The following is a 13,111-nucleotide window of genomic DNA, read 5'->3' as shown; positions in this document are numbered from 1 at the left end:
GAGGGACCTTGATAAATGTCTTGCAGAAGTCCTAATAAAGAACATCTACCGCCCTGCCCTCATCAATCATCTTTGTCACTTCCTCAAAAAACTCAAAGGTTTTCTACAAACAAAGCCAAGCTGCCTATCACTAATGAGTCTGGATTTTTACGAATGTGAATAAATCCTATCCCTAAGAATCTTCTCCAATAAATTCCCTACCACTGACGTAAGATGCACTGGCCAGCAATTTCCTGGATTGCCCCTTTTTAAACAAAGGAACAACACAGGTTATTCTCCAGTGCTCTGCGACCTCTCCTGTAACTAAAGAGGATACAAACATTTCATACAATGCCCGAGAAATTTCCTCCCTTGCCTCTTCTGGAATAGATTCCATCAGGTCTTGGGGACTCGTCTACCTTAATGCTTTTCAAAACACTCAACACTTCCTCCTTTTTTGTATTGGCATGCTCCAGAATATCAACATACCCCTCCTGAGATTCACCATCCACCATGTCCTTCTCCTTTGTGAATACTGATGTAAAGTATCCATTAAAGACCTCACCCACTTCCTACGGCTCCATGCATGAATTCTCTCCTTTGTCCTTGAGTGGACCTAACCTTTTCCCTAGCTACACTCTTGCTCTTATACACACATATATAAAATGCTTTAGCACTTTACTTATTCCTGCTTACCAAAAACATTTCAGGGCCTCTTTTAGTCCTTGTTTGAGATATTTCCCTGCTATTTTTGTATTCTTCGAGGGCTCTGTCTATCTTCAGTTTCCTAAGCCTTACGTATGACTCCTTTTTCTTTCTTACTAAGTTCTCAATTTCTCTTGCCATCCAAAGTTCTCAAATCTTGCCATCCTTATCCTTCAATTTCACAGGAACATGCTGGTTCTGAACTCTAACCAACTGTTTTTTTTAAAAAGATTCCCATGTTAGATGTGGATTTGCTCTCAAATAGCTGCCCTTAATCTGCATTCTGCAGTTCCTGCCTAATATCATGGTCATTGGCCTGCTCCCAAGTTAATACTTTCACTCGAGGCTACTCTTGCCCTTATCCAAAAATAACTGAAAATTACAGAATTATGGTCACTGTTCCCTAAATGCTTCGCCACAAAAACTGCAAATGATTGGTGATAGACCCAAGCTTTTGCGTGAGAAAGCATGTCACGGTAATTAGAACAGATACTTCTACATCCAATAACATTTGTTACAGTCAAAATTTTAAACTGTACAACAGACAGAGGTAATCTTTTGCCCTCATCATAACAGGTTGAACTTTGTGACAACTGACCTTAAGCACCCAGTTGCATTCCGTAAGACCATTGATGTGTGGAGCTGAATTTTTCGGTCTTCCTGGTGAGGAGAAATATCCCAACCTGAGTGTGGGATGATGATCGCATTGGTAAGCACCACAAGTGCATCCTGGATAATTGGCATCTTCAGTGCATCGCATGACGACAGGTTCCACAAAACACCTTCAAAAAGAAAGATGTAAAGATATTAATATGTTGGTCAAGGGAAAGGTGTTTGGGAATGGATTATGCAATATAAAGCTGAAAACCTCATTGTACTTCTAATGCTTACTTTATACTGCAGCAAAAGTTCAGAGGTGTAAACAAAAAAGTTATCATGCATTTCTTTAAGAACATTAGAAGCAGTATAACAACAGAATTCTCTGCATTTGTCTTTTTTTCCTACAGAAATACTTCAGTGGATCACACTCAGGGAAAACACCAACTGCTGATCAGGCTTGAAGCTGAGAGAAAGACCACATATGGTACCTTACATGGAGATATTCCTTTTGAAACTTAGCATGCTATGATGTGGAATACACTGGCTGAATGGTTTGTTGGAACATATTCAATAATAATATTCAAAGGGGAGTTGGATATGTATTATATGTACATAATATGTATCAAAAGTAAAAAAAAAACTTAGCAGAATAGGGAAAGAGCAGCAGAATGAGATTATTTCATTAGCGTTCAAAAAGATGGCATTGGCAAGTTGGTCCCAGCAACCACCTTCTGTGTAGTATGATTCTATACCGATAGACATGGCACATTGATGTTTAATTGAAAGCAGGTACGACAACCTTGGAAAGGAGATACAAAGTAATTATGAATGCGACAGCTAATATAATGCAAAGTGAAGTCATTTTCAGCTCATTGATGAATAATAATAGTTACCTATTGGTCATAGATATAAATATTTTATAGCTTAGAGACATTCAGCAGCTTTATAAGAACATGTATATTTATAATTTACAATCTGAAAGGTATATAGAAAGACAAATTGGAACACTGACTTCAATTTGATCTGGATTTAACTCAAAGAACCATCATCTCAAGGGACCTTGTTATATTTGATTGTAAATATTTTGCCTGGTCTGGGATTTGCTTAAATTTATAAACTCTGAAGAAGAGAAACTTTGCTTTTGAGCCCATTTTCTTCCTGTCATTGATTGAACAGAAACAATATAGTTAGCTACTTGCTAATGCACGTTCCTGACAAATGACAGTACAGTGTATGCCGTAAGGTTGATTACCTATGCAATCTAATTAAGGGCTCCATCCCTCTATCTACTAATTCAGCTGCTTATGGGTGACATACATTTTAAACCAGTCACCATGGTGGCCAAATCTAATGTAGAAAAAAATCATTGAACAATTTGTCCTTGAACATAAAGCAACAGATTCCACCATGAATTTGGTCTGACATTATGACTCAATTGAACAGGCGAAGGTTGCCTGGCAATGAGGAGTATAAGGTAAACAGGAAGAAAAGGAAGGGTTTGAGTCAGCTCCGAGACAGAAAACAAAGATTTAATTGTTGTTATGTAAAGGGCCTTTAGTTAATCATACCCAGTCCAGCAAAAAAAAGAAAGTTAGAAAAGAAAATGTCAAAAGAGACTCCTTATCCCAGACCTTATTCCATTCAATTAAGTCATAATTTCATAATGGCCAAATAGGTGTCAGCTGAGTTAATTTGCAAACATTAGAAAATATATAGCAGGCTGGCAGAACACGGCAAACCAGGCAGCATCTGGAGGAAAGGAACAGTCAACATTTGGGTATTACCCTTCTTCAGGACTTCTAGTCTGGCTTGCTGTGTTCTTCCAGCCTCCTGCTTGTCTACCTTGGATTCCAACATCTGCAGTTCTTTTTGTCTCTAATCAGAAAATACATGATCAGGTTCAGATCAAAGAAAAAGTTTTGATTAAAACAGGAAGAGGAGCACAAGGAAGATTTCCCTTAGTCCACCAAGGCAGACTGCAATGCTTTACTCTTTGAATTTCTCTGTGGAACTGCAGTGTATGGAGCTGCTGACTTGCAGTGGCTTAATCTGTTTATTGCAAGGGGAACAAAGTATGAAAGTGGAGATGTTTTGCTGCACTTGCGCAGGACATCAGTGAGATCACATTTAGAATACCATATAGGTTTGGATGCCTTATTTAGGAAAGAATACAATACAGTTTGGAGAAGGTTCACTCGACTAATACCTGGGATGTTGGGGATTTACCATATGAGGAAAGGTTGGGCTTGTATCGATTGGAATTTAGGAGAATAAGAAATGATCTTTATGAAACATAAGATGCTGAGAGGTACTTGACAGGGTGGATTGTTAAAAGGGTGTTTCCTCGTAGGGGACAGACTAGAATTAAGGGGCACAGATTAACAATCAGGGGTCTGAACTGAAGATGGAGATAAGGAGAATTTTTTTTCTCTCTCAGGGGGTTATGAGGCTGTCGACCTCTCTTTTCCAGAGAGTAGTGGAGGCAGAGTCACTGCATATTTTTAAGGTGGAGGCAAATGGACCCTGCCAAGGGACTTGCATGTCATCAGGGTCGGTACCAACATGGAGTTGAGACCACAATCAGACTGGCCATTATGTTATTAAATGCTGGAGCAGGGTGTAGAGACTGAGAGATCCAATCCTGATCTTAATTCCTATATTCATCCCTTTTACAGTCATTATGCACAGCTCCTGTAGTGTTTGCCCTTTGTGATCCGAACTTTAGTTAACATCAATTGCAAAATTATCACAATCTCCAGTTCGTCAGCAGGAATCCATTTTACTCAGTTGTGTATTCAGAGGAGTTATAAGCATGCTAAAGGAATAAGAATGTGACTTGTAATTAACCAGGTATTTTTAAGGCTGCAATATTTTAACTTTTGTTAATTATATCTGCACGTGTGTGTTATTTGGACTGACTCCCTCTGATTTTGGGTTTGTGTGGAACATTACTTTGCCTGTCACTGAATTTGTAGCACTCTGTGTGCAAAGAAGTTGTGGGTCCCCGTCCCACTCCAGAGACTTAGAATGATCTGGGCTGGCGCTGCCCGTATATCGTTGCTCTGGCAGTGATAGTGTCTTTCTGATGAGTCAGTAGACTTGTCTCCCCATTCAGGTGGTCTTAAAAGATCCCACACCATTATTTCGGAGAAGATCAGGCGAATTTACCCTGACCAATCCCTTAACTGACATCATGAGAAAAGATTAATGGGTCAGTCTCAAACAATCGTTTGTGTGAGTTTACAGTGTGCAAATGGGCTGTCTTGTTTCGTAAACAACAACAGTGAATAAGCTCCAAAAAGTACATCAATGGCTGCAAAACATAACTGCAAGTCTTTCTTTCTTTGTGCATTAGTTGTTTTAAATTAGCCGAGGTTTACAGAACTGAGCTGTTGAGATTTAAATGAATCGGACATTTTCAAGCACTGCAATGCACCCTTTAATCCTTGAGTCGATAACTAAAGTCTGAAACTGCTGGAAGACTGGATCTCTTTCTCGGAAATGGCTTTGAAAGTAGAAATAAAGTGTCCTCTAAAGGCAGGATTTTTACCAAGTGTCAACTGGAGATTAGATCTAATTTAAGACTTTGTTTCATAATTTTAGGGTTCACATTGACTATCAAACAGAGGTCATTCCCTCCTCAGCATTAAGCACCAGGTTTTCTCGGCCCTCATCAGATGGGAACAGCCCAGTAGAAATAACATTAACACAACGTTGCATGGCTACAATTTCAGTCTTCAGAAGCCCATTATCCTGAAGAACCCAGGTGCACACTGATGCTGGGTTATCCTCTTCAGGGAGACGACAGTGGAGTTCCCTGAGCATCTCTTTTAACCCCCAGATACTGCTATGGACAGCAAATTGAAAGAAAATGTGAATAACACACACAAACAGAAATTGCTGTAAAAACTCAGCACGTATGGCAGCATCTGTGGAGAGAAATCAGATTTAGTTGAGTGACACTTGCTCAGAACTATTCTGAGTTGCTGCCAGACCCTGCTGAGCTTTTTCAGCAATTTCTAATTTTGTTTCTGATTTACAGCATCGCAGTTCTTTCAGTTTTTAATGTCAATAACACTCTTGCTACCTGGAAGAAATTAGCTGAAATTTTCACAGTCACTGACAAGATCATCCTCATCCTGGGTAGACATTCCAGGAATTTGTCAAACAGGTGACACAACCCAACACTTGAGGCACTGCTTGTGGCTCATCTTAACAAGCACCGTGTTTCTTTCAATTTACCATAGTGAAGCCTGAGCACAAGTAAGTTACCTCGCGTTGATTGGCCTGTTAAATAGCCTCATTAAAGGGCCTTCCTAATGCTTTTTATTTCACGTATGAGTCAGGAATGTATTCTCTGCAGGTGCCCCGGCCAATTTTTGTATTTGAGCATTAAGTAACTTGTTGATGACTGCAATTGTTGCCGTTTGCTTACTGATGTAACTGTATGTTGCACTCGCATATAGCCTACTGACAACTTGACCCAATAACACAGAAACAGTGATTGAAGGCAAGGAGACATTCGTACTGGAACATCACATGTCCTAGTGTCATGTAATTATCTTAAAATTACATACAGGCCTGACTGATTTTGAATCAATGTCAAGCGATGGCACACAATACAACAGTACTGTTATGATGGTGTATATTCAAGCTCTTTGGGCGTAAGTGAGAGATACTTCAGAATGAACAATGCCTGTTATCTGATACCTTGCAACGCATGCAGGAGGCAGCTAGGAGGATTGATCGTTCCTTGGAGGCATATTGATGTTGCACTGATTGAAGTGGCATTGCAGAATTGAATTTGACATCATATAACTGTGCAAAATACTCCACTTGCACTCTCATTGCTGAGGCAATCGATGAGTTTATACATCATATCAACCCACAGTGGCTCGCAAATTCACCCTTGAGGTCTCAAAACACCTGGAAAAATTCAATCACAGAGCGACCAGAGAAAAGTCACCCCATTTGCAGGGGACACAGAATGTGTGAAGAATGACTCCTCCAATCATAGCCCTCGCTTTCCCATGCTCCTCCAATCACAGGTTCCCTCCCTCCTGCTCGTTAAGAAACAGAATGTAAGATTGGTGGATCGGCAAGGGCAGGATGGAGAGAGGCTGTGATTGGAGCAGCTAATCTTGCAGGTCCCTGAGCTTGAAGCAGACTGCCTGCCCAAAGCAGGCCTGAGGGGGAGCTAGAGATCAACCTGTTTGAGTGAGCCCACTGGGGATAGATGTGAGTTTTAGACAGTCCAGGGCGAGAGGTTGGTGGATTATACCCTGCCCCAAACCCCACCCCCATGATTTTCAGCCAGTTTGGGGAGTGGCAGTTTTGGTGGGCCCCAAGTTTCAGGAGGTTGGGGGAGGGCGTGTCCAGCTTTGGTGGGTGGAAGTTGACCCTACATTTCAGCTGGTCAGGTAGTGGATGTGGGGTTGGGAGTGTTTAAGGCGGCCCTGGGTGTCTGCCAGGTAGTGGTGGGGAAGATTTTATTTTAAAAATCATGAACGGGAAGTAAGCATCACTGGCTAGGCCAGCATTTATTGGCTAGTTGCCCAGAGGGCTGTTAAGAGTCAAACCACATTGCTATGGTTCTGGAGTCATATGTAAGTCATACCAGATAAGGACAGCAGATTTCCTTCAATGAAGGACATTAGTGAACCAGATGGGTTGTACCAACAATTGGCAACAGTTTCATCATTACACTCTTAAGAGTTTCTTTAATTAAAAACTCAAATTCCACCATCTGCCAATGGCAGGATTTGAATCCTAGTTCCTAGAACATTACCCAGGTCTCTGGATTAACAATCCAGTGATAACATCATGAAGTCACTACCTCCCTCAGTGGGTGCTGAGTTCAAGTTTCACATTGTCAGAGGGGGCCTTATGGAGCTGTTTGATATTCCACCCGATGTTGCTTGGATTTATGCTCTTGGGACTTGAGGGATGCATTGTTTAATTTGCCTCCTATATCTTAAAAAATAGATGACTTAAAGGTCATTCGTGGAATTGTGCTACATTTACCTTCATCCAAAGCAACAAATGTCACCAACAAATCTGCTTCGTCCTCATTTTCCTCTGAGGCTGCAACTTATTGAACCTTTTTTATCTTACAAATGTTTTAAAAATTATGCTTTGTTTTCTCATAATTGTATGTTGAGCATTATCAAGCATTAACATTATGGTGCCTGTTAATATTAAGAAAAACTGATAGTATTTGATATACTACTTAACTGTCTGCACTAGGCCTGAGTTGGCAGTGCATTGTGAAGGGTTGGACTGGTAGATCCCACGATGGGTCAGTAAGGGGTATTGATTTGGGAAGAGGGACACGTGTGTATACGGCTAGGAGTTGGGACATTAATGTAAAATATGTGAACAAAGCATCTTATTAATGAATTTCATGTTAAATGACATTAAATATATATGCATGTAATTGTTTGCTCGTATCTTTTCAAAGAAGAAAATGCTAAAAATGACAATACAAATGCTGGAGGTAATGAGTGAGTGAGTGCAACATTGCAGAAAAAAAGTTAGTGTAAATGTAAAAGGAGTCCCTAAAAATCAAAAATCAGCCCCTAATAATCAAAATGTGGCCCGTGAGAAACTATCAAGAGGAGCCCTCGAAAAGAAAATATTCAACATTTGCGCTGACTGTTCACAAAAATGAAGGTACACAAATTGGGAGACAAGCCAGGAAATTGGTTACAAGACAGCAGAGAGAAAGTAGGGCCATTCCCCCATTCAACATTTTTAACATTCATTCACTTCACCACAAATGCACTGTGGTACAGTATGTATAATAGATAATATACAAGATGCACTGCAGTATCTCACCAAGACTCCTCCGACTGCACCTTCAAAACCTGTAGTCTTTGTTGATTAGAAGGAGAAAGGTAGTAGACGCATGGGGGAAGACCATCACTTGCAAATGACCCTCCAAACCACACACAATTCTGATTTAGAACTGTATTGCCGTTCTTTCACTGCTGCTGTATCCATTCCTTACAACACGGTGGTTGAGTGAACATTACATGGACTGCAGCATCTCACCATCAGTTTCTCAATGGCACTGAGGGATGGGCAATAAATGCTGGCCTATCCTGCACTGCACACATCCCATGAACCACTAAAAGAAAGGACAAATACTTAATTGGCAGAACGTTAACTGGTGAATCCTTCCTCCCCTACCCTACCCCTACTGGGGCCTCAACTTTTCACCATAGTTATGATGGAGGAATAAAGGAACTTGAATATATGCAAGTTTGCTGATGTGACTAAATTAGGTGGCAGAGTACATAGTGTAGACAGAAAGTTGCGAGGGGCCATTGATAAATGAAGTGAGTGGGCAAAATTGTTACAGATGGAGTTTAATGTACAAAAGTGTGAGATGATCCACACTGGACCTAATAAAGATGGATTAGAGGATCTCATAAATGGTAAGATGCTACAGTCTCTTTAGGAGTAGAGAGACTTGGATGTCCAAGAACAAAAGTCATTGAAATCTAGTGGACAAACTTCCCCAAAATTAAAAGGATAATGGAATGTTGGCCCTTATCTCAAGAAGGTTTGAATGAAACGGGTGGAAGTTATGTGAAAGATGCACGGAGTTCTGGCTCGACCCTATGTGAAGTATTCATTCAGCTTTGAGCACTGCACCATAGGAAAGAGATTTTGATCTTGGAAGAATTACATCACCAATTCATCAGAATGATATTGGAGCTAAAAACGTTAAACTATGAGACCAGATTGCATGGACTAGGCTTTTATGTTTTCAGTATGAATGAGGTGTATTGATTGAAAATGCAGAATTCTTCATTTTCCAAAGTATTTGAGTATTTTAAATACTAAGATTGACAGACATTTTTTAAGCAAGGGTATTAATGGATACAGAATGAAGGCAGGTAGATGAAGTTCAGATACAGATCAGTTACACTGCAACTAAATGGTGGAGAGTCTGATTATCCTCCTACTGCTTTTATGTTTCATGTTCCTACGTTCCATTGTGCACTTGGGTAGCTGGAAGCAGCACCTAATTAAAATCATACATAATATTGATAACTGAATACAGTGCTGGAGGATCTGTGGTTTCAGGAGAGGTGTTCTTGATAAGTTTGCACTTACAGAAAATTGACCTTAAAAATACCATTTGTTACACAACGGATAATAATATCGATGGAGATCAAAAGCAAATTATGTATAAACTGGTTAAAGAACAGACAAGATAGAAGCATAACGAAATATGGACTTGCACACAGCACCTCTGACCACACAAGGCAACTCAAAATGATTTACAGCCAATGAAGAACTTTTGAACTGTAATACGGGAACCATGGCAGCCCATTTGCAGGCAGCAAGGCAGCACAAACAACAAGTTAAACCACCAGTTAATTTGCTTTCTTTCTAGTGTTGTTGGTTAAGGGTCAATTAATGGCCAGTTCACTGAGGGTGAACACTTCCGCACTTTTTCAAAGCAGTGTGGATTCTTTTCTGCCCACCTGAAAGGGCAAAGAGTTTATTAATCCATCTGAAACACAGCACCTCCCATACATTAGTGCTGCTTTGGAACCTCAGCCAGAGAATGTGTTCAAGGATGTAAACCTACAGCCTTCGAAATTAAAGGAAAGGGTACAACCAACTGAACTGCAGCAAGCACCCAACATAATAATTTTTTAAAAATATTATTTTTTCAGAGGATGTAGGCTTCACTGACTGGGCCCACATTTATTGCTCATCCTTAATTGCCCTAGAGAAGGTGGTGTTGAGCTGGCTTCTTGAACTGCTGCAGTCCATTTGGTGAGCTGGGCCCACAATACATGATACACAGTGTTAATCACACAGATGCACTGAAGTCAACAAGGGGGCAGAGTTAGGGAGTTTGGGTTTGATGACTGATTCTCAAGTCACTTCATCGATTTTGTGTTCAACAAAGAGCCTGTTCGCCATCTAGATTGGTACCTGAGACATGTTGTGAAACCATATCTTGATAGAGTTATAGAGTCATACAATAGTGATAGTAATGAGGTCAGCCAGCTGGACCACAAAGAACATGAGTTCCCTGATTGGGGCTGTTAACCCAGCCCAATAAGGGACTCTGGCTGACAGATAAAAAGAGGAGTGTCAGAGATGTGTTGACTCTGATGAGGCTGTGCCACGTGTAAATAAAGTGTGAATTGGTGACGGGATAACGGCCTCTGTGGAGCTGTTTCACATACAGCAGAGAAACAGACCCTCCAGCCCAACATGTCCGTACCAACCAGGTTTTCTAAACTGAACTAGTCCCATTTGCAGATTCAAATATCACCTCTGTATGGAGACACTGATTTTGCAGCTTGCCCCTTCTAATGCAGGGATTGCTTGATGACAGAGACTTCTCAATTTGCATGCACCCAGAGTGGTCTTTTTCCAATGCACTGGGATCCATCATACAGGCTCTGAAATTGGCTTTCAGAATGTCATTGATCTAAGTTCACAACATCCTATAATGAAGATTCCCATGGTCAGCTGTCTGTATATTACCACCTTTGACACATAGGAATCTTGTATATGAAGCAAAGGGCAGTGAAGCTGAGTGCTGATGAGTTTCTCCATGCCTGTTATGTACCATGCAAGAACTTCACTGTTAGGAATTTTGTCCTGTCCAATTGACATTACAAATATATATCTTAAGCAGTGAAGTAGAATCCAACTCATTGCTTTGTGTGACACTGGTAGGTTGTCCATGCTTCATAGTTGTACAGAAGCAATGTAAGAACCACTTTGATGTTCAGATAAGGAAAATTGATGGGAAAGAGTTAATATATCATTTGCTGAACAGCAAGGAACCCTTGGGAATCTGCTTTCTCTGTTGAAATGCTGGAAAACATTGATAGCCAGAGGTGAGGTGCTGCAAGACTGGAGGTTGGCTAATATGGTACCACTATTTAAGAAAAGTGGTAAGGAAAAGCCAGGGAAGGACAGGTAAGTGAGCTTGACATTGGTGATGGTCAAGTTGTTGGAAGGGATCCTAAGGGGCAGGATTTACAAGTATTTGGAAAGCCAAGGACTGATTAGAGATAATCAATATGGCTTTCTGAGTGGGAAATTGTGTTTCACTATCTTGATTGAGTTTTTGAAGAAGTAATGAAGAGGATTCATGATGACAGAGCAGAGGACGTGATCTGTATTGAATTCAGTAAGGCTTTTGACAAGGTTCCTCATGATTGTCTGGTTAGTAAGGTTAGGTCACATGGAATACAGCGAGAATTAGTCATTTGGATGCAGAAGTGGATCGAAGGTAGAAGACAGAGGGTGGTGGTGGAGGGTTGCTTTTCAGACTATAGGCCTGTGACCAGTGGTATGCCACAAGGATCGGTGCTGGGTCCCCTGCTTTCTATCATTTATGTAAATGATTTGGATGGGAACATAGGAGGTATGGTTAGTAATTTTGTAGATGACACCAGAATTAGTGGTGTAATAGACAGAAAAGAATGTTACCTCAGAATACAGTGGGACCTTGTTCAGATGGGCCAATGGGCCAAGGAGTGGCAGATGGAGTTTAATTTATATAAATGTGATGTGCTGAAAGGCAAATCAGGGCAGGACATATACACTTAATGCTAAGGTCCTGGGGAATGTTGCTGAACTTTGGAATGAAGGTTCATAGTTCCTTGAAAATGGAGTTGTAGGTAGACAGGATAGTGAAGAAGGTGTTTGATATGCTTGCCTCTATTGGTCAGTGCATTGAGTATAGGAGTAGGGAGGTCATGTTGCAGCTGTACAGGACATTGGTTAGGCCACTTTTGGAGTACTGCATTCAACTCTGGTCTCCCTGCTATAGGAAGGATGTTATGAAACTTGAAAGGATTCAGAAAAGATTTACAAGGACGTTGCCAGGGTTTGAGGGTTTGAACAATAGGGAGAGGCTGAATAGACTGGGGCTATCTTCCCTGGAGCGTCAGAGGCTGAGGGGTGACCTTACAGATGTTTATAAAATCATGAGGGGCCTGGATACGGTGAATAGCAAAGGCTTTTAGTCCAGGGTGGGGAGTTCAAAACTATAGGGCATAGGTTTAAGGTGAGAGGGGAGAGATTTAAAAAGGATTTAAATGGCAACTTTTTCACACAGAGGGTGGTGCCTGTATGGAATAAGCTGCCAGAGGAAGTGGTGGAGGCTGGTACAATTACAACATTTAAAAGGCAGGTGGGTGGGTGAATGAATTGGAAGGGTTTAGTGGGATATGGGTACCAAATGCTAGCAAGTGGGACTAGATTCATTTAGGCTATCTGAGCGGCATGGATGAGTTGGACTGAAGGGTCTGTTTCCATGCTGTACAACGCTATGACTCTAAATGTTCGAGCATGGAAGCCAATGAAGTGATAAAGGAGCAAAGAATGTTAATATTCACAACCATATAAGGGATTCGAAATTGTAAGAAAATTATATAAACCCACAAATGGTAACTGGAATTGATTTGGAGGACCGTGTTCAACAACCACGAACTCCAAGGACCTTATTTTCCTTGCTTAATTTGAAGGAGTAAACTTTGAATAAGTGAAAGCTCAGTTTAGGAGATGAATTACTTTACCATCATTGACATTAACTCTGATAAATGTAACTGGCCATTAGCACAACCAAATGCTCAAGCATTTGATTGAATAATCTTTGCACTGAAATCTGAAATGGAGATTTGTTTCATTGGTCCTTTCTGTAATGCATTGACTGCTGCAAATTTGACCAGTGTAGATATCTCTCTGCTACCATTCTAAAGTTTTTGTCTTTCCAGGTGACAGCCAAATCTTCAGCTATTTTATGTCCCATGGCTACATCAAAGAGGTTGAAGCATCA

The 13,111-nt window shown here is 40.7% G+C and overlaps 1 protein-coding gene across 2 annotated transcripts in view; it reads right to left on the bottom strand.

Moving 5' to 3' along the window:
- ctnnd2a (catenin (cadherin-associated protein), delta 2a) overlaps positions 1–13,111 on the bottom strand; it is a 459,985-nt gene that overhangs the window by 112,962 nt on the left and 333,912 nt on the right. For both annotated transcript variants that reach the window (XM_048615969.1, XM_048615976.1), the window contains one exon: positions 1,283–1,466. In XM_048615969.1, the coding sequence (XP_048471926.1) occupies positions 1,283–1,466 (184 nt within the window). The remainder of the gene's footprint in view (positions 1–1,282; positions 1,467–13,111) is intronic.

This window comes from Rhincodon typus, chromosome 2 (assembly GCF_021869965.1).
Source record: "Rhincodon typus isolate 14 chromosome 2, sRhiTyp1.1, whole genome shotgun sequence".
NCBI classification, from domain to species: Eukaryota; Metazoa; Chordata; class Chondrichthyes; order Orectolobiformes; family Rhincodontidae; genus Rhincodon; species Rhincodon typus.
Note: the sequence above shows the minus strand (reverse complement) of the source record. Positions and strands in the feature narration are given on the sequence as shown.